The sequence below is a fragment of the Talpa occidentalis genome, unplaced genomic scaffold (genome assembly GCF_014898055.3).
Source record: "Talpa occidentalis isolate TD23 unplaced genomic scaffold, MPIMG_talOcc4v2.1 talOcc4.7, whole genome shotgun sequence".
Classification (NCBI taxonomy): Eukaryota; Metazoa; Chordata; class Mammalia; order Eulipotyphla; family Talpidae; genus Talpa; species Talpa occidentalis.
In genome coordinates this window covers 114,628,241-114,649,831 of record NW_023605083.1, presented here as the reverse complement: position 1 = coordinate 114,649,831, position 21,591 = coordinate 114,628,241, and the positions used below count along the sequence as shown (strand labels likewise).

At 46.2% G+C, this 21,591-nt stretch overlaps 1 protein-coding gene across 2 annotated transcripts in view; it reads right to left on the bottom strand.

Annotated features, from left to right (window-relative positions):
* LOC119232571 (C-Jun-amino-terminal kinase-interacting protein 4-like) overlaps positions 1-1,741 on the bottom strand; it is a 67,213-nt gene extending 65,472 nt beyond the window's left edge. Inside the window, exon 1 of one of the 2 annotated variants that reach the window (XM_037494638.1) lies at positions 1,299-1,741. In XM_037494638.1, the coding sequence (XP_037350535.1) occupies positions 1,299-1,601 (303 nt within the window). In that variant the 5' untranslated portion in view covers positions 1,602-1,741. The remainder of the gene's footprint in view (positions 1-1,298) is intronic. The other variant, XM_054689485.1, reaches the window with a different exon arrangement.
* Between the last annotated feature and the right edge of the window lie 19,850 nt (positions 1,742-21,591).

Genomic DNA, 21,591 nt, shown 5'->3' with positions numbered 1-21,591 from the left:
CTATATACTTGCAAAAACTCAAAGTCCATTTTGTTTGGCAAATAAATTCAATGCCACCTTTTGAGACAAATGGCTCGTAAAATCAGAACTGACAATCATCACTACACTGAGTTTAAAAAAGAAAAAGAGCTATCTGACTTGGCCCAAAGCAAAACGTTTAAATAGTGATACTATTCAATGCCAGGGAATGAGCTGCTAAACAAATCTTACATCCTAACATCTTTCAAGTATTAGGAAAAATAACATGTTTTTCCTTCATTAGTTATTTAGCTTCCTCCAGTCGTCATTTCTCTAGCCAGGTATGCTAAATGCTGGGGAAAGAAAGGTGAACAGGAAACTTCCCCTGGATTAGGTAAATTCCGCAGAAATAATGCCATTGCAGTCTGAAAGCTATAATCCCCGACTGTCTCAAGAAGTGGAAGGAAGACCTATCACACTCCAGAGCTTCAAGAGGTTCACAAACTTGAGGCGAGGGCAGCGAGGTCACCGCTGAGGTGCTAGAGTTAACAGTTGGTCCAGTGCATCCATAAAACTTGGACTGGAGAAGGGTTTTGCCAACAGTCACCCACACCTCTCATCAACCCCGCCCCCCCACCCAAGTCCTCTTTATAAATAGAGGGCTTTTAAAGGGAACTGTCCAAGGTTGCCACCTGATAGGGAGGAATGCTTTGGTGTGAGAAACCAGAAAAATTAAATTGTTTACTCTCTCTATTTACCAAGTATTGCTAGACTAAGCGTTGACAAAGTGTCAACCAAAGCACATAAAACAGAAAATACAATCTCTTTCTCAAACAGGGTTAAAACGTCGAGAAGAAACTGGCCGAAAGAGGGAGATCTCCAACTTCCCAAAGCAGCAAACCCCCCCAGGAAAGGTACTGGACCCAGCGGAAGTTACGGATCCAGGACCCAAGTGTTTAGATGCGCCTTCCCCCGCCCCCTCCCGCCACGGTAAAAGTTTGAGCCGCCTTCTGACTACCCTACGGTGGTCGGAAACTTCCCTAAACAGGAGGCCACCAGACACATGACAAACCACAGCCCTCGGCCAGCGCCAGGTGCCCCCGGGCCAGGCCGTGGCTTTCTCCCCGAGCCGCGCCTCTCCCGGGTCGCTCCCCTCGCCCCGACACTCGCAAGCCTCCCGCCACTTCCAACGCCCGCCGGGAGTCCTGGCTGGGGCCAGGCTGGGTCGGGGGGCCTCGGCGCCAGGCTCGCCCCCGGGAGGCCCGGCGCGCCCCCCTCCCGGGCCCCGCGGCGACCCCCGCGCCCTCGGGCCCGGCCCCCGCCCTCCCCGCGGCCCTCACCTCCTCGGCGTGCTTGCGCAGCGCCTTCTCCCGCTCGTACTGGGTGATGAGCTGCTCGTTGTCGTCCCGCAGCAGCTCCAGCTCCACCTGGTGCTCCTGGTCCTGCGCGAACACCGAGTCCAGGTTCTCCAGCACGGCCACCACCAGTGGCATCAGCTCCTTGACCACCTCCTCGTCGTAGCGCCCGATGAGCCGCTCGAACTCGCGGTAGATGGAGCCGGCCAGGCCAGACACCCGCTCCGACATCACGGCCCCGGAGCCGCCGGGCTCCTCCTGGTACACCACTCCGTCCTCCAGCTCCATGGTGGCGGGCGGGCGGGCGGCCCGGCGCGTCGCCGGCCGAGGGGGTGGCACGGGCCCGCACGGGACGGGCCCGGCTGGGGCTAGGGCTGGGGCTGGGGCTGGGCCCGGCGGGGTGGGGGGCCGGGGCCGGCGGAGGGGAGGGGTGGGTTGAGCGCACTCGGCCCAACCGCCGCTGCACCAACTGCCGGAGCGGCCCGGCCGCGCGCGCCACACGTCACCCGTGGGGCGGGACCCACGCCGCGTCGGCCCGATGGGCGGGGCCCCGCGGGAGGCCAGGCGCGGCCGGGGGCGGGGCCAAACGTCACCGTGCGCCGGTGGAGGCGGGGCGATGGCGTCAACACTGGGCGCCGCGCGACAGTGCGTCCACCAATGGCAAGACTGCTAGAGGAGGGTGGTGTGAACTGTCAGCACCAGGAGGAGTTTGCAGGGCGGGTCCCAAAGGAAAGGGAGGGGTCCTGGGTTCTGGAAAATTGACTCGCCGTCCAGATTAACATAGCTAAAATTTCTCTTGCTTTTTACAGCTCCCAGAGTGCTTACTTTTTGCTCCTTACGCTAGGCGCAGTGAGACGTTTGACTGCTGTTTCACAGGCCGAGAAAAGTTGTAGTTCACTCAAGGTCACGCGACTAGAACGTGAAGAGGCTGACCCGGGACTCAAACCAGTGCTGATTGAAAATTCCGGGCTCAGAAAAAAAGTGGGGAACAAAGAGGGAGGGAAAGCAACCTTAACTAGGTCTGCCTGAGTGATTAAGTGGTCTCCATAAAGACAGAGCTGTTTGGGGATAATGAAAGGAAGAACAGTCTAAAACGTAATGCAAGGCAATTCCGGAGAAGGGTAAAACTGTAAGGCCATGAAATTCTATGATTCGCGAGCCAACTTGGCAGAGTGGCATTTCCTGGCTCGCGCCACCCTCCTCTCCCCTTAGACTTCTAGGCGGAGCGCAGAAGTGGGGGGCTGGGGAATAGAGGAAAGGGGTGGAGTCACTGGAGTGAATAAGTCCCATGATACGTGGTCTCCGCCGCCTAGAACATCACGTGTGGGGAATGACACAACTCCCAAGCTTCAGGCTAAATGAGTCAAGGATCTCTTCCCCCTGTTCTCAGTTGCCCTCGGTATGGGGCGGAAGACGCTCCTAAAAGCCCCTTCTGTCCGTGGCAGGTGACTCAGGAGTTCTCCAGCCCGACTCACCTAAGAATGGAAGGAGGAAAAGCAGAACCTGAATAAGCAGGGACATCCCGGGATCGTAAATACCCTCAAATTGGTGTTTACAAGTTAAGATTTTTCTTACAAAACAGGAACCCGTCCCCTAAAGTGTCCCAATCAGAACCCACCTGGAGACCCACAGGAAGTGTGGAGGTTGGGTGAGGGTCAAACTATAAACCTAGGACAAAAATTTAAATACTAAGTCTCTTGAGGTAGGACAAAATTTGCAACCTAGACCGTCACCTTTCCTCACCCTTACCCACATCCACCCTTAAATTGTTGTGTGTATCTAGGTGGAAGGAATCCCTATCAGATAGTTGGGTGTGTGAGAGGCGCAAATGCTTTCTCTTTCCAAACCTCACACTTTGAAAACTAAAGATGAGTCTTGTTCTGATTCTTCTCTTTTCCTTTCTCTTCCTAGTGACTGTCACTTGGGCAATCTACCTACGTATTTGCTTCTATTTTCCCAGGAGTCAGAGGAGCAGGAAAACTTTGTCTTTCCACAATATTATATACATCAGAACATTTTGGGGGAAAAAATGTTGAGTTTCACGTGTAAGATTATAAAGACTTTCTATTAAGAATGCTTTAGGTGTAGGGCCTCCCCGGTGGCGCAACGGTTGAGCGCTGGGTTGCGAAGCTGCCCGCAGCCTCTGCGACGCCGGTTCGATCCCCGGCTGCTCCCCGGCCACCAGAGGAGGGTCCCACATGGCGCGCAGACCTCTCCTGCCGCCCGCTGCTCCCCTCAGCAGTGTACTTCGGTCCTTCTGCCTGCTCTGCTCCCCGCTCTGGCTCTGGTGAATTCTCTCCCCCTCCCGCGCTTCTGACTGTACCCAGTGCTTGTATAAATAAATAAAAAAAAAAAAAAGAATGCTTTAGGTGTAAATTCTACATGGGAAGAGATTAACTCTATAGTATGTCTTGATTTTAAGTTTCTGTTGGCAGTCAGAGATCACACTGATTGCTGTAAATAAAATTCAGCCAACTATCAACTACTGAATATACAAAACACAGTAGATTCCTATGATGGAATAGTTATTTCTCGGCAGTAAAAAAGAAATGAAGCACATTCTACAACATGGGTGAATCTTGAAAATATTAGTTTAAGTAAAAGAAACCAGCCACAAGGAACTACATATTGTATTATTCCATTTATTTATTTATTTAAGAATTATTTATTTATTTATTTATTTATACAAGCACTGGGTACAGTCAGAAGCGCGGGAGGGTGAGAGAATTCACCAGAGCCAGAGCAGGCAGAAGGACCGAAGTACACTACTGAGGGGAGCAGAGGGCAGCAGAAGTCTGCGGGCCTTGCGGAACCCTCCTCCAGTGGCCAGGGAGCAGCCGGGGATCGAACTGGCGCTGCAGAGGCTGTGGGCAGCTTCACAACCCAGCGCTCAACAGCTGTGCCACCGGGGAGGCTCTTTATGTGAAATGTTCAGAATAGGCAAATCTGGGTGTAGGGGGTAAAGGAAAATGAGAATAACTATTAATGGGCATTGGGTTTCTTTGGAGAAAGAATTTTGCCCAGGATGGGTCCTGTAATGAAAATGCTCTTAAATTGATTGTGTTCGTAGGTACACAGCTCTAAATATACAAAATGCCATCAAATTGTATACTTTAAATAGGTGAATTGGATGGTATGTGACTTATGTCTCAATAAATAAATGAAAGATAAATAATGAAATAAAAAGTAAAATGGAGCATATGGCTATAATGATTTTATAGTAAACCTAATGGAGGCACATAATTCAGTGTTATAGAGTGAAAGAAAACGGTTTTTAAGTGTGGAACCTGGTATTCCAAACTTGGAATGTATTGGTCATTTTCAACAACTTAGGCCAGAAATAAAAAAGCAAATAGTTATTCACTGGTGGGTGCCATCATTGCAATAAGGACTATGAGCATTTTTCTTCATTTGTATTATAAAGTGGTGTATGAAAGAATCTGTAAAGATTTCTTGCAATTCTAAAATTCTATTTTTCTCATTTGTGAGTGGGAGTGAAAGACAGGACACAGGACCTTGAGTTTGAATGCCATTAGTCAATTCTTAATTATGTAGGCAGTAATACTACCTCCTTACCCTGGGGCCTGGATAAATTCCCAGCACCCACCTTTAACCTCAAGGGCTGAGATTATTAAAGACAAAAGAGTCACTCAGGAAAACAGGTCATGTTGTGAACTTCAGAGTAAATGTTTACTTGTGACTCCTAAAAGGAAGGAAATTCCATTTTAAGAGATTCTTTGGCCTTGCAAAAATAGTGGGTTCTGTAATGGGAGCAGCAGAGGGGAGGAGTTGATGAGGGCAGGAAGGGAGGGGTTTCTTCCTAAACACAATAACTATAATCACTGGAACTGAAATGACTAGTCCTGTTGTTTGTCTAGCCTTCTGAAACTTGTACAGTTATTTCTATTTGAATCAAAGTCTCTGATTCCACAGATGAGATTTTCCCCCTTGGGGAGAAAGTGTGGCTAAAATGGGTCTCCCAGTGCACACAGCCTTCCACTTACTGCAGGGTGATATGTAAGTGATTCATCGCTCATACAAACTGGAACATGTTCAGTGAGGCAGTCTAGCTATGGAATTCATGGTTATTAAAAAGTGCCAGGGGATTTTCCTGAGCCCTTAGTTTTCCCTTTGAAAGCCTTTTTGAAGGTGTCAGGACAAGATGGATAACTGTGTCCAGGTTGAAGTTGCAGAAAGGCAACTAAGACAGAACTATTCCATTGTCACTCCCTCCCAACTTACAAGAACTTTGGACTACCAGAAATTGCTTCTACGATAAGGAGGCTGGGGCCTCCCTGATGTCCTAGGGGTTAAGTCTCAGCACTCTCACCTCTATGGCCTGACTTAGATCCTGGTCAGATCCCACATATGGCATAGCAGACCTATCCTGTTTCTCTCGCTGTCCCCCTTAGCAGTGTGTTTTAGTAGATCTGCCTGTTCTGCTCCCCACTCTGTCTCTGGTGAATCCTCTCATTCCCCTCTGGCCTACACCCCAGTTCTTCTATGAAATAAATAAATAAATCTTAAAAAATAATAAGACAAGGAGACTGAACATATGGCTGAAGCAAGAATTCCAATATATGAGGCTATTCTTGATGGGTCCATATTTGTATCCAGGTCAATGAGTGGAAGTAGAGAGGCCCATGACCCTCCTTTGAGTATATTTTACACACAGAGCTGAAATTCACTCTGGAAATAAAACACATGCTTTCAAAACTAGATTGGTTAGATTCCCCTAGTCCCCTCACCCCCCCATTATAAACTAAATGCATACAACTCTAGAAAATTTTCTAAATACAGAAATGTACATAGAAGAAAATTAAAATCACCCATATAATTCCATCCCCCAGATAGCACATGGTTAATATTTAAAATGTGTAAAATGATCCAGGAAGTCTTCATTGTCCTTGTGGGAAAAGAGTCAAGTACAAGGGACTTGTTTCCTCTGGAGTATGTAAGAATCTAGTGAGATTCACCAGCAACAAACCTGAATTTTATTCCTCCAACCCTATCCCGTCCCCTCATTTGAGTTTTCTAATAGATGAGAAAGGTATACATGAGAATTTTGGAAACATCAGACAGAAAGGGAGCCCATTTCCAAAAGAGTCTTTAAATAGATTTCATTGGGGATGACACTGCAAATTCATTCTAGTTTTGAAATTAATTTTGACACACTTATTACCAGGCATGCTGGAAAAGGAATGGATATGAGAAAAAAATTTTCTAAGTACCAATTAGTTTGTGTATATGATCTGGGGGGAAGAGCTCAATGACCCAAAACATCACTCCTGAAATCTGTGCCCTTCAGGAATTCAGTGCAATTCAGTCAACACTTGTTATCTGTTAAATTCCTGTCCCTACGCTAATACTAAAATGAAGATGCTAAGCTAAGGTCAAGATGATGTCAGGCATTGTACTTGCCTTCAAGACAGGCAGTATACAAAGGGAGGCAGGCATGGGAGACATAAATCCTGTGAAAGTGAAGCAATTTAAATATCTACAAGGTGCAAGGATGGTAAAGAGGAAAGAATATTTTTTATTTTTTTAATTATATATATATATATATATTTTACATCATTCTTCTTTTTTGTACAATGTGTGCTTTCTCCTCTCAGGTGTAGTCCCCATAAAATTCCCACCACCAGTTCACCTGTGAACCATCACCATAGTCCCTTGTGCACTTCCCTCCCCTGTTTTGATCCCTCTCCCTCCCCTGCAGAATGTCTCTGATTTATAGTTGCCTGTTAATTTTGTTTTTTAATTTATTATGATTTTTTTTCTGATCCTTTATTTGGTTCTCCTACATTCATCCTATAAGTGAAACCATCCAATATTTTTCTTTTTCTTTCTGGCTTATTTCACTGAGCATAATTCCTTCCAGCTCCATCCATGTTGCTGTGAACAGTATGAGTTTATCTTTTTTGAATGCTGAATAGTATTCCATTGTGTATATATACCATATCTTCTTGATCCAGTCATCTATTTTGGGGCATTTGGGTTGTTTCCACATCTTACCTATTGTAAATAGTGCTACAATAAACATAGGGGTGCAGGTATCCTTTTGAAATAATGTCTTTGTGTCCTTTGCGTAGATTCTTAACAGTGGAATTGCTGGGTCATATGGAAGCTCTATTTTTAGTAGTTTGTGGTACCTCCACACAGCTTTCTATAGTGGGTGGAACAGTTTGCATTCCCATCAGCAGTGTAGGAGAGTTCCTTTTTCTCCACATCCAAGAGGAAAGAACTTTTAACTCTAGGGGTTATTAGGTGCAACCTAGAGGATCTACTAAGGGGGTAGTAATCTCAGCAGAATCTCACAGGGTGATTCAGATAAGCAAAAAAAAAAAAAATCTGATGCATTTGTTACGTATTTTTCTAAATGTAATCTGCCCTTTTTTCTGATATCAGACTCACAGAACAGACCTAGTTCAACGGTCTAAAGGAATGATTGAAACAATCCCTTTAGGTCATGTACAGCCTCTCTCAATTAAGGATATTGTCTTTGAACTAATTAAGGATATTGTCTTAAGAACCTCTCTTAATACTCCCCTTAAAATAATTTAGAATATTCAGGAGAATTGTTTCTTCTACCCCTTGATTGAAGTAGACAAAAGTGAATGGGGTCTTGGCTCCAGGTAGTGTCTTTTAGTCTTTATTCCTTGCTTGCCTGGTCTCTGCATATCTAGCTGGTCTTCAAAGTCAAAGATTTGATCTACTAGAACTCAAGGTCCATTCTTTTTTTTTTTTTAAGATTTTATTCATCTTTTTTTTTTTTTGCATAAAAAAACTGGGGTGCAGGCCAGAGGTGGGAGTGGGGTGGGGCGTGTGTGAGAGGATTCACCAGAGAGAGAGTGGAGGGCAGAACAGGCAGATCTACTGAAATACACGGCTGAGGAGAGCAGTGGGTGAGACAGGAGAGGTCTGCTGTGCCATGTGGGTTAGCTCCCTGGCTGGGGAGCAAACTCATGATGTTAGGGGGAAAGGATGTCCTAAGCTAATTCCATACAGGCTTTGTGGACTCCACCCCCACTCCAGACCAAAGCCATCAAGACATTGGGAAAGACAAATCCCATCACCACCAAAGGGAAGGTTGCTGGGACCTGAGGGTGGAGTTAAACAGCCAGGTTTGGTATAAAAACCAAACAAGTGGGTATTGGGGTCTCTCTCTCACCCGCCTCCTGCCTTCATGGCTGGTGGCTCGCGGCCAGCTCTCAGAGTGCCATTTGGGAGTCCAGATCGGTGGATCAGGTAGGACGCATTTAAGACTTTATCTCCCACTTTTCGACCTGAGTTGTACATTTCCTCATTTCCCCTTCCCTTGTAAATAAGCCTTTTATTAACCTTTTGTGTGTGCCTGCAGTAGAGTATTGATAAGTCCTTTTAAATGCACGGGTGAGGACCCACAGTCAGGCAACCTGTTTTGTATCGGGGCTGCCCTGTAACAATGCTGCAGTGGTTGCTGATAGCTTCTTAGTCCTGAGATTTAACCCCTTACACTACCAGGGAGGCCCTAGGGCAAAACTTTTAACAAGAGATCAAATAATAAAGAAAGCAATATATGGCTATGAAAGTGTTATGAAAATACAGTTGGATAAATATATTGACATTAAAAAATAAATTGTGTGGCCTCCCTGGTGGCGCAAGGAGTTAAGCACAGCACTATGAAGCTATCCGCAGCCACTGCAGCATGAGTGAGATCCCCAGCCAGGGAGCTACCCACATGGCGCAGCAGACCTCTCCTGACTCGCCCACTGCTCCCCTCAGCAGTGTATTTCAGTAGATCTGCCTGTTCTGTTCCCCACTCTGTCTCTGGTGAATCCTCTTATCCCCCATACACACACCTCTGGCCTATACTCCAGCTCTTATAAATAAATTATAAATAAATATAATAAATTTATAAATAAATTTATAAATTATAAATAAATATAATAAATCTTTTTTAAAAAGGCAAAATTGCTTGACAATCTTGTCCCAGGTGGGGCCTGTCTCATAATCAGACTTCACAACATCTAGAGAGCACAGGCACCTACCCTCAGGCTGCCCCTCACCAAGGCAATGGATGATTATTCCAAAGAAATGCTGTCTATGTGATCACTTTGCAAGCTATAAAATGCAGTCACAACTGCTAGCATCAACCCCTATCTCAGAAAACTGCAAAAGCCCAGCTCTATAAACAAGGTCAATGCACAAGGAGAGAACAGGATATGAATAAACTATAACACAAAAACATACTGTTGAATATGTTTTCCATTTAAGGTGTACAGCTCATCTGAAATAAAACAGAAAAAGAGGGGCCAATTGGGAATGAGGTGTGGCCTCTAGTCAGAAGGGAAATTATCAACAGAGCCTATGTGACCTTTGTCACTTTTTCCTCCACATATTCAAGTATGAAAATGACTCAGCCCTAACACCGGTGGCTTATTTTTAGTAGGGGCAGCAGAGCCCGTTGAAAACCTAAGCATAGGAACCACTGCCAATCGACAGCCTCACACACCAGAAACAGGGAGCAGATACTCATTTATTCATTTCAATTTGATACATGTGACTCAAGGGGCACCAGAGAGTCTCCCTCTTTCGAGATATATTTGTTCCTCCTTCTGCCACAGTGCTGGAAACTCTGTGTGAGAGCTGCTCTCTTCAGCATCTGGAGGTCGCTTAGAGCCAAGTGGAGTCCAATTTCCTCATTTGACATTTGAGGAATCATCCACAGCATTCACAGTCAGATGGTAAAGTTATGGTGGTGTTAGAACTGTTATCTAGAGCTCTGCACTCTCAGTTCTGTGCCCCCTTCAACCTCCCTTTTTCTCAAATTCCTAAGTCGAAAGCCAGGTAACATCACACATTTGACATAAAACCATCAGCCTGGGAGGAGACAGATGCTGGTCCGATGTCCCACTCGAATGTAAGGTCATTGATGCATATAAGGGATAACATTCTGTTCACGGCAGGATTAGCAGAAATCAGGACCCAGAGGGATGTATTCTTTTCTGCTTTGTAAAAATGATAAAATTTGAAAGCTAGCCAAACATGAAGCAATAAACAGGGGTGTGACTTTAGCTACTGGGGTCTGAATTCTGCTTGTGCCACTTACTAGCTGGGAAGTCTTGGCAAGTTCCTCTCTACCGCAATGTCATCAACTGCAAAATGAAATGGAGAACTTCCTAGAGTAATTGTGAAGGGTTAATAAGATAATATACCCAAAGCACTTAAAGGATCACTGACACATAAGTGTTCAGTATGTTAGCTAAGATTATTCATTGGTGTAGAGTTATTAGCAAGGAGTCAAGCATAGCTCCCTTTCCTATGGCATCTCTTCTTACTACATGTCACTGTTTCAGAATCACACCCAGCATGCCCATAGCAGTGTTCCAATTCTTCTGGGATCATTCTGCATTTTCTTCAGAAGGGTTATGCAGGATGAATTTATCCCTTAAAAAACTACAGAAGGCCCTCCCTGGTGGCTCAAGGAAGTGTCAGCGCTGTAAGCTGTCACGGCAGCGCTGTAAGCTGTTGGCAGCCACTGTAGCACGAGTTCCATCCCTGGCCAGGTAGAGACTACATGGCACAGGAGACCTCTCCTGTCTTGCCCACTGCTCCCCTCAGGTGTATTTTAGTTAGTCTGCCTATTTTTCTCTCCTCTCTGTCTCTGGTGAATACTCACACTCCCTGCATCTCTGGCCTACACCTCAGTACTTGTATGCATAAATAAATACATCTTAAAAAACAAAACAAAACAAAAAACTACAGAGGCCAGCCAGGTATGTTTCAGGGAAAATGGCCTAGGGGAGAGGGAACTTGAAGCTTTGCATAAGAAGAAAACTTCAAGGATTATCTTTTTGAAGAGCATCCTGAGAGGAGATCAGTGATCTGTCTTCAAATAGTGCGTCATAATATTGGGGCTTCCCTGGTGGCGCAAAGCGTTAAGTCTCAGCACTATGAAGTGATCTGCAGCCTGAGTTCAATCCTCAGCCAGGGAGCTGTCCCACATAGCTCAGCAGACCTCTCCTGTCTAGCCTGCTGCTGCCCTCAGCAGTGTATTTCAGTAGATCCACCTGTTCTGCTCCCCACTCTGACTCTGACTCCTTTCACCCTCCCGAACCTCTGGCCTACACCCCAGCTCTTGTATGCATAAATAATCTTTAAAAAAACAAAAAAAAACAGAAGTGTGTCATAATATTATATACACATGAGGAAGCACACTTTTACTCAATAAAAGAACCTTTTTTTGAATCAGTAGAAGTTGTCCAGAAATGGTAAGGGGACTCTTGGGAAGCAGCGAAGTCTCCAGCAGTGGAGTTGTTCAAGCCTACCATGGGTAGCACGTGGCAAAGGAAGTGGTCAGAGGAAACACAAGAGAGCTGGAATAGCAAAGTTCAAAGATTTGTGATCTTAAAATGATCAGACTGGCAAAATTTGGTTTTGGAGCCAACGACCCCCCTTTTCTACAATTTCCCAAATTCTAATATTCTACCCTTATTGGCCCTCCGTTTTCCCAAGACACCTGAGGGAAGTCAGACTGCTTGCTGCTATGGGATACTCAGAGTCTTATACTGCTGTACTTCACCAGCTCCCCGAGCTTCCTCCTGTACCTAACCTTTAGTTCCTGATTCCAACCAGTTGTTAAAAAAATAAAACGTTTCCGCAGTATAAGTCCTACTCATTCACTTTAAAGGTATGTATAGGCTACATACTTTTTTTTTCCATTTTATTTATTATTTTTTATTTTATATATTTTTTACATCATTTTTTATTTTTGCACAATGTATGCATTTTCATCATGGTTATAGTCCCCATACAATTTCCACCCTCCTTGTTTTCATCCTACTCCCTCCTCCCCCCCACCCCCCGTAGTATGTCTCTGGTTTATAGTTGCTTGTTGATTTTGATTTTTACTTTATTATAATTAGTCGTTTTCCTGGTCCCTTATTTAGGTTTTCTAAATTCCTGCTATGAGTGAGGCCATCTGGTATTTTTCTTTTTCTTTCTGGCTTATTTCGCTGAGCATAATCCCTTCCAGTTCCATCCATGTTGCTGCAAGTTGCATAAATTTATTTTTTTGATTGCTGAGTAATATTCCATTGTGTATATGTACCACATCTTCTTGATCTAGTCATCTATTTTTAGGCATTTGGGTTGTTTCCATAGCTTAGCTATTGTAAACAGTGCTGCTATAAACATAGGGGTGCAGGTGTCCTTTTGAATTAATGATTCTGTGTCCTTTGGGTAAATACCCAGGAGTGGAATTGCTGGATCAAATGGCAGCTCCATCTTTAGCAGGTTGAGGAATCTCCACACAGCTCTCCATAGTGGTTGGACCAGTTTGCACTCCCACCAACAGTGCAGGAGAGTTCCTTTTTCTCCACACTCTCGCCAACATTTGTTGTTGCTAGTTTTTTTAATATGTGCCATTCTCACTGGTGTAAGATGGTATCTCATTGCAGTTTTCATTTGCATTTCCCTGATTACAAGTGATATTGAACATTTTTTCATATGCCCGTTGGCCATTTGCATATCCTCTTTGGAGAAGTTTCTTTTTAGCTCTTCTGCCCGTTTTTTGACTGGATTATTTACTTTGTTTTTGTTGAGTCTCATCAGCTCTTTGTAGATTTTTGTGATCAGTCCTTTATCATTAGTGTTGTGTGCAAAAATCTTCTCACAATCGGTGAGGTGTCACTTTGTTTTGGTTACTGTCTCTTTTGCTGTACAGAAGCTCTTTAATTTGATGTAGTTCCAGCTGTTTATCTTTGCCTTCACTATCACTGCTTTGGGTGATATGTCTTTAAAGATGTTTTTGAGGTGTATGTCATGTAGTGTTTCGATAGGCTACATACCTTTGAAAGGAATTTACTTGTTTGCTAGTTGTATGTTTAGTATAATCACAAGGATATAAATGTGAGGGATATGAAGGTATGCCACCCCCAAAATATGCCTCTGTGACATTTGGATTATTCTGAGCCAAAGGCCACTGAGAACCAGCAGACTCAAAAAAGCTCTAAAAACAGTATGCAATTTTCTTTTTGTAAAGGAAATTTCAATTTATAAATGTGTCTCCTGTAGAAGGTGTCTCCCTTTTCCTAACCAGGAAGAGAAGGACTCTTACAACTCTAATTATGGAGAAGGAATGCACTTCAATCTGCATAACAAACTTTACTAAATAACCCTTGTTTAGGGCCTCCCCGGTGGCACAGCGGTTGAGCGCTGGGTTGCAAAGCTGCCAGCGGCCTCTGCAGCGCCGGTTCAATCCCCGGCTGCTCCCCGGCCACCAGAGGAGGGTCCCACATGGCGCGCACACCTCTCCTGCCGCCCGCTGCTCCCCTCAGCAGTGTACTTCGGTCCTTCTGCCTGCTCTGCTCCCCTCTCTGACTCTGGTGAATTCTCTCACCCTCCCGTGCTTCTGACTGTACTCAGTGCTTGTATAAACAAAACAAACAAACAAACAAACAAATAAATAAAACATGCCTCTATTAAAAAAAAATTAAAAAAAAAAATAACCCTTGTTTATCCTATTTATCTGGTCACCTTCCCATAGCTTGCTTCCCCTGTTCGGATGACCCAACCCCAAGGGGTTATTTAGCCCCTTTGTTTACCCTAATTTGGTATATTACCCCAAGTTCTACCCAGCCCTTTAAGCTGCTCATCGCTGGGTGTTACGGACATGCACCATTGCCTGTCGAAAATTTCTATTTGTTTTTGTTTTCTTCATCTGCCTTTGGCCAGTCTAATGTATAAGGGCCTAGCTGAAAACCCAGAATGGGAATAGGAAAGGATATTTTTTCCCTCTCTTACAATTGGAAAGAAGCATGCAAACAATAATTTGCAGGATGGTAGTTTTTTTCTTTTAACTTTTCTTAAACACTGCCTTTGTAGTATGTTTTATCAAAACCAAAAGCATGACACTAATGCTAGTGCTCATTCTGATCAGAATGTGGGTGAACTAAGGAGGAGGAAACCCCTTTGCTACCAGAGAACATTGGGGTCCTTTCCCAAAGGTCTTTTTGTCTGATCTCTATTAAATTGTCCTAGGTAAAGAGGGAAGCAGGGGTGCCTTGAAGGATTTGTTCAACCTGAGGTTATCACTTCAGTATTTCCCCTGTACCCCATTCTTCATTCCATTCTAGAGAGTGTTTCTTGCTCTCAATGACTTCAATTTCAATTGCAATAAGTTTTGAGGGGGAGGTTTCTTTCCAGTCACTCTTATTTGGGTAGCTCCCAGACAATGATTGCATGCATGGGACTAGGGAGAAAACATTCCAGCTAGGAGGGAAGTCAGTGAAAGGGCAGAGGCAGCCTTCATCTGGCAGGAGATAAAACACTCCCAAGAACAAGAATGGGATTAAACTGTAATTTGTGGATTTAAAGGTAGAAGGTTAATGTCCAAAGTACAAGTGGATGGGCTGTGGTTAGAGTGGGAAAGGAAGAGACAAGATTGTAGCATGCCATTTGTTGATGACAAGAAGGCAAGGACATTTCCTGCTTGCAGGAAAATATGTTCCTTCATATTTTCTAGTTCCTTTAGAGTAGTTCTGGGCTAGGAAGAGCAGTGATAGATGTCACTTCTTGGCCTAGCCAACCATTTAAAGATTTATTTTATTTATGCATACAAGAGTTGGGGTGTAGGTCAGAGGTTGAGGGGAAGGGGGACAGAGGATTCACCAAAGAAAGAGTGGGGAGCAGAACAGGCATATTGACTAAAATATACTGCTGAGGGGAGCAGCTGGCGAGCCAGGAGAGGTCTGCTGAGCTATGTGGGTCAGCTCCCTGACCTGGGACCCAACTTGTGCTGCAGTGGCTGCTGATAGCTTCATAGTGCTGAGACTTAACCCCTTGAGCCACCAGGGAGGCCCTCCAAGTCAACCATTTAAAAGCTACTGTCTGGGGGGCCTCCCTGATTGTGGAAGGGGTTAAGTCTCAGCACTATGAAGCTATCAGCAGTCACCACAGCACCAGCACTGAAGCATGAGTTCGATCCCCGGCCAGGGAGCTGAACCATGTGATGCAGCAGACCTCTCTTGTCTCTCCAGCTGCTCCCCTCAGCAGTATATTTTAGTGTATTTCAGTCAATCCATCTGGTCTGCTTGCCACTCTATCTCTGGTGAATCCTCTCCCCCCGCCCCCTACACCTCTGGCCTGTACCCCAGTTCTTGTAGGAATAAATAAATAAATCTTTAAAAAAAAGTTAGTTAAAAAAAAAAAAGCTACTGTCTGGCCCTCCAGCTCTTTATGGTCTGGCGTATGCACAAAGACCTGGTACTGAAGTGGCAGAGCCATGAGGCTCCAGAGTCCCTGCAGAGAGGGAATTAAGTGCAGAGACACTAGCTCTGCCATAGATATTGGGTGAGTGAGAGGGTCTGATTTTGTTTAGTTCAATGTACTAAATGCTTATGTCCTTCTCCCCTCAAAAAAGTTAACATACTAAAATCCTAACCCCTTAGGTGCTGGTATTAGGAGGTGGGGATCTGTGGGGGGTAATTAGGTCATGGGATTAGTAAAAAGGAGCTCTGACAGATCCCTGCTTCTACCCTGTGAAGTTGAGAAGAGAGCGATCACTGCTCACCAGACACTGAATCTAAGATGTTTTGATCTTGGGTTTCCCAGTCTCCAGAACTGTAGGAAGTAAATGTTTGTTGTTTATTTGCCATCCAGTCTATGGTATTTTGTTACAGCAGCCTGAATGGACTAGGACCTAACCACTGAGATTTGGGAGGATAGATTTTTTTTTTTTCTGCAGCAAAACCTAGCCTATCCTGGTTAAAATGAAAGGCACTGCAACCATTGTACTATTGAAGTCACAGATTCCATGACACTCACCCCAATCTTCAGAGGCTGAGGGAGAAAGGAGGGACATGCTGAATCAACAGAGCAGCAGCTGCAGCAGCAAGACCATCATTCATACAGACAAAAGAAGCCAGGCCCATGTCAAAGACTCCCTGTAGAAGTCCTGGTGAGCGAAACCATTTGAACATGAGAAGGAGAGGAAGGCCAAATCACCACTTTGCATGTTGAACTGCTTCATCCATCTAAGCCTTCCCCCAGCAGCTTTTTTTTTTTTAACTCTTTTTTTTTAAAAGATTTATTTATTTATTATTTATACAAGCACTGGGTACAGTCAGAAGCGTGGGAGGGTGAGAGAATTCACCAGAGCCAGAGTGGGGAGCAGAGAAGGCAGAAGGACCGAAGTACACTGCTGAGGGGAGCAGCGGGCGGCAGGAGAGGTCTATGCGCCATGTGGGACCCTCCTCTGGTGGCCGGGGAGCAGCCGGGGATCGAACCAGCACTGCAGAGGCTGCGGGCAGCTTTGCAACCCAGCGCTCAACCGCTGTGCAACCGTTCCCCCAGAGACTTTTAACTCGAAAGACCAAGCCAAGGTCAAGAGAAATGGAGAGACTGGCACAGGAGAAGAGCCCATGTTTTTTGCCAACAGCTTTATTAAATGTAGGCTTACAAAGTAGAAACAGGGCCTCCCTGGTGGCCCATGGGTTAAGTCTCAGTGCTACCACTGCTACGGCCTGAGTTCGATCCCTGGCCAGGGAGCTAACCCACATGGCGCAGCAGACCTCTCCTGCCTCACCCGCTGCTCCCCTCAGCAGTGTATTTCAGTAGATCCGCCTGTTCTGCTCCCCACTCTGTCTCTGGTGAATCCACTCTGTCTCTGGTGCACCTTCTGCACCTCTGGCCTGCATCCCAGTTCTTGCATGCTTAAATAAATAAATCTTTTAAAATATTTTTAAAAAAGAGGGCCTCCCCTGGTGGCTCAGGTGGTTGAGCGCAGTGCTATGAGCGCAGTGCAGCGTGGGTTCGATCCCGGCCTGCCTGCGAGGGTCCCACATGGCGCAGCACACCTCTCCTGTCTCGCTGCTCCCCTCAGCAGTGTATTTTGTCAGTCTGCCTGTTCTGTTCCCCACTCTGTCTCTGGTGAATCCTCTCACCGTCCCGCGCATCTGGCCTGTACCTTGGTTGTTGTATAAATAAATAAATCTTTAAAAAAAATTAAAAAAAAAAGAAAGTGGAAACAAAAAGAGGGGTGAAACAGAATGTAAAAATAAGTGGGAATGAGTTGCTCAATGAATGAAGATTAGTAATTTAACATCATTCTTCATCAGAAAGAGCCCAAAATGAAGAAATTCAAAGGAAGTCAATATAGATGAACAGAAAGAAAAAAGATGACTGATGTAATTCAGGTTGGATTGTGATCTTAAATACTTTTTTTTTTTTTAAGATTAATTTACCTATGCATACAAGAGCTGGAGTACAGGCCAGAGATGCCGGGGGTGGGGATAGTGGGATGGGGTGAGAGGATTCACCAGAGACAGAGTGGGGAACAGAACAGGCAGATTGACTGAAATACACTGCTGAGGGGAGCAGCGGGTGAGACAGGAGAGGTCTGCTGTGCCATGTGGGTTTCTCCCCGGCCGGGGATCCAACTCATGCTGCAGAGGCTGCAGATTGCTTCATAGTGTGGTGCTGAATCCCTTGTGCCACCAGGGAGGCCCCTGGATTGTGATCTTTAAGGTCTCATGGTGATACCCAACGCTGGCCTCATTTTAACTCAGCCAATAAAAGGAAACCGAGTTTGATTGAGGAGAAGGAAAGCAGTTTAATTTGTCCACTAACTGAGGAGGGCAGCAGACTCATGTCTGAAAGACCGCTGTCCTACTCTTTGGCAGAGGGCAGGGGTTTTGGCACAAAGGAGTAAAACAAAAGGGAGATGGGCAAGGGTCGGCATGTCCTTTTTTTTTTTTTTTTTATAGAGGCATGTTTTCTTTCTCCCTTCCCTTCCCTTCCCTTCCCTTCCCTTCCCTTCCCTTCCCTTCCCTTCCCTTCCTTCCCTTCCCTTCCCTTCCCTTCCTTCCCTTCCCTTCCCTTCCCTTCCCTTCCTTCCCTTCCCTTCCCTTCCTTCCCTTCCCTTCCCTTCCCTTCCTTCCCTTCCCTTCCCTTCCCTTCCCTTCCCTCCCTTCCCTTCCCTTCCCTTCCCTTCCCTTCCCTTCCCTTCCCTTCCCTTCCCTTCCCTTCCCTTCCCTTCCCTTCCTTCCCTTCCTTCCCTTCCCTTCCCTTCCCTTCCCTTCCCTTCCTTCCCTTCCTTCCCTTCCCTTCCTTCTTTCTTTCTTTGTTTGTTTATACATGCACTGGGTACAGTCAGAAGCGCGGGAGGGCGAGAGAATTCACCAGAGCCAGAGCGGGGAACAGAACAGGCAGGGGGACTGAAGCACACTGCTGAGGGGAGCAGCGGGCGGCAGGAGAGGTCTGCACGCCATGCGGGACCCTCCTCCGGTGGCCGGGAAGCAGCCGGAGATCGAACTGGCGCCGCAGAGGCAGAGGCCGCGGGCAGCTTCGCAACCCAGCGCTCAACCGCTGTGCCACCGGGGAGGCCCGGCATGTCCTTTTGATGCAGGCACAGAGAGATTTCAGGCAGGTGCCAGCTTTCTTTGTTAACACCTGATGTTTAACTTCCTTACATGTTTAACTTCCTTATTATCCTCTTAGGGACATCTTTCCTTATCCTTAGAATGCAAGAAGACAAACTTGTTAAATGCAACAGATAGGAGGGACTCCCTGGTGGCGCAAGGGGTTAAGTACTGCACTATGAAGCAATCCGCAGCCTCTGCAGCACGAGTTCGATCCCTGGCCGGCCAGAGAGCTACTCACATGGCACGGCAGACCTCTCCTGTCTTGCCCGCTGCTCCCCTCAGCAGTGTATTTCAGTCAGTCTGCCTGTTCTGTTCCCCACTCTGTCTCTGGTGGATCCTCTCACCACCCCTCCCCACATCTCTGGCATGTACTACAGCTCTTATATGCATAAGTGAATAAATCTTTAAAAAAAATGGAACAGATAAAAATGCTTATCTGATGGGGCAGGAAGAAAGACCTGTCCTGTCCACTGCATCAACTGGACAAGGAAAGTCTATGATTCTGGGACCATTCTAGTCTACGGTGCATACATAGTGTGGACGTTATACATGTGCACTCTGGAGTAAGAGGAAGATGGATTTGCAACAGGGTGGTCCCCAGGAAAGGGGGAGGTTCCCTGACCCACCCAAGGGAGGGTGGAGCTGAGCAGGAAGGGGAGAAGCTGAAGAAGAGACTGAGGAAGGGGAGAAGCTGCAGGAAGAGACGGAGGAAGGAAGCAGGATGGAGCAAGGAGACCTGGAGGAGGCGCATGGAGCCTAGAGACACGTGAAGAAACTGCGCTTGTCTTTTGGTCGTGGACTGGGTGACACAGATGTGGGTGAGACCCGTGGGGAGGTGACCATGGCAGCTTTTATGTTGATGTTGATTTTGCTCTTTTCCTTCCGGGCTTGTCTGGTTGTTTGTGACCCTTTTCTGTGGGTCCCCACTGGAAGATGCTTTAGACTTGTGGCAGGCTTTGGGGCCTTGTTCTGGGCCAATCCCATATGGATGGACTTTTACCCATGAGGGGATGGGTAACTTTGGGTGCTTCATTTAGAAACTAGACTCTTTGCCTTACCTGTGTTGTTTCCTAGTTTTATTAAAGTTCCTTCCCATTAAAGTCTCCTATGTTTTGTGTTGATGCAGCGGATGGCAGAACCCATTTAGAATAGGCAGGTTTGCGGGGTTTTGGGCTGCCCCTCTCCCTGTCCTATAACAGATTCACAGCAGGTTCTGCCACTTACTAGTATCCTGGCCTTGGGGTAATCATGTAACCTTCCTACCTCCATGAGGTAGTCATGTAACCTTCCTCTCCTCCAACTCCAAGGCTGTAAAATAGGAGTGAGAAGACTGCCCCCCTCCAATGGTTGTCGTACCAGACTATACACGGAGTCTCACGAATTCCTTCACCAACCAGCAAATAATGCAATCTTGTCAACAAATTCCCCTACCCACCTTCAGGGATGAGGGCCTCTCAGAAGACTGAGGTGGCTTCCTATGCATAGTCTAGAGCCACAAGCAGACAGATAGCCTGTGTGCAGGTTTTGTAAAACACTCAATTACCTTCACTGAGTGAGCCTGCTGTTTGATCTGTAGCACAACTCTGGTGTCAGAGGTGGGAGGGTTATTCTTCATTCTTGATTATGAGCAGGGAAGAGTCCCTGGGGGCTCATTCCCAATTAGAGTTATGAATGTTCTCTCTTTGCCCTGCATCCCCAGATGCCTTTCTGGTTCTCACATGTGGTATAATGCATTTGCTTTCTGATTCCTTGAATCATTAATAACAGGACAGTCACAGCCTGAATCGATTCCACCCCTCACACAGTATTAGTGCTAAAACTATCTGGCTGGTCTTGAATTACAATTTCTTTTCACCCCAGAGGGATCACCCCTGTGAAGTGAGATCACAGAAGGGAGCCTGGAGCCCCATTAAGAGAGATCATAGAAGAAAGCAGCAGCACACATGTGGCTCCGAGCTCAGGATTGGCACTGCACACAGGGCTTGAATCCTGCTTCTGCCTCCTCTCTTTTTTCTCCTCTGGAATTCTATTTCTACTCTTTTTAAAAAAAAAAGATTTTATTTTTATTTATGCATACAAGAACTGGGGTATAGGCCAGAGTTGTTGGGGTGAGGGGATTCACCAGAGACAGAGTGGGGAGCAGAACAGGCAGACTGACTGAAATCCACTGCTGAGGGGAGCAGTGGGCGAGACAGGAGAGGTCTGCTGCACCATGTGGGTTAACTCCCTGGCTGGGGATGGAACGCGTGCCGCAGTGGCTGGCACTTTAACCCTGCGCCACCACAGAGACCTTATTTCTATTCTTGTATTAAAAAATGTTTCCCGGGCCTCCCCAGTGGCACAGCGGGTTGAGCGCTACACTGTGAAGTTGTTTGTAGCCTCTGCAGCGCGTGTTCGATTCCCGGCCGGCCAGGGAGATTCCCACATGGTGAGGCAGACCTCTCCTGTCTTGCCTGCTGCTCCCCTCAGCAGTGCTTTCAGTCCGTCTGCCTGTTCTGCTCCCCACTCTGTCTCTGGTGAATCCTCTCACCCTCCTGCGACTCTGGCCCGTACCCAGCTCTTGTATAAATAAATAAATCTTTAAAAAAAGTAAAAGATGTTTCCCATTTGGGCCTGCTGGCATATAGGGGTTAGTCTCAGTGCTATCACATCCACCACCTCAGTTTGATCCCTGACCAGGGAGCTAACCTACATATGGCGCAGCAGACCTCTCCTGTCTTGCCTGCTGCTCCCCTCAGCAGTGGATTTTGGTAGATCTGCCTGTCCTGCTCCCCACTCTGTCTCTGGTGAATCCTCTCACCCCTCCCCGCACCTCTGGCCTATACCCCAGGTCTTTATGCATAAATAAATAAAATAAATCTTCTTTAAAAATA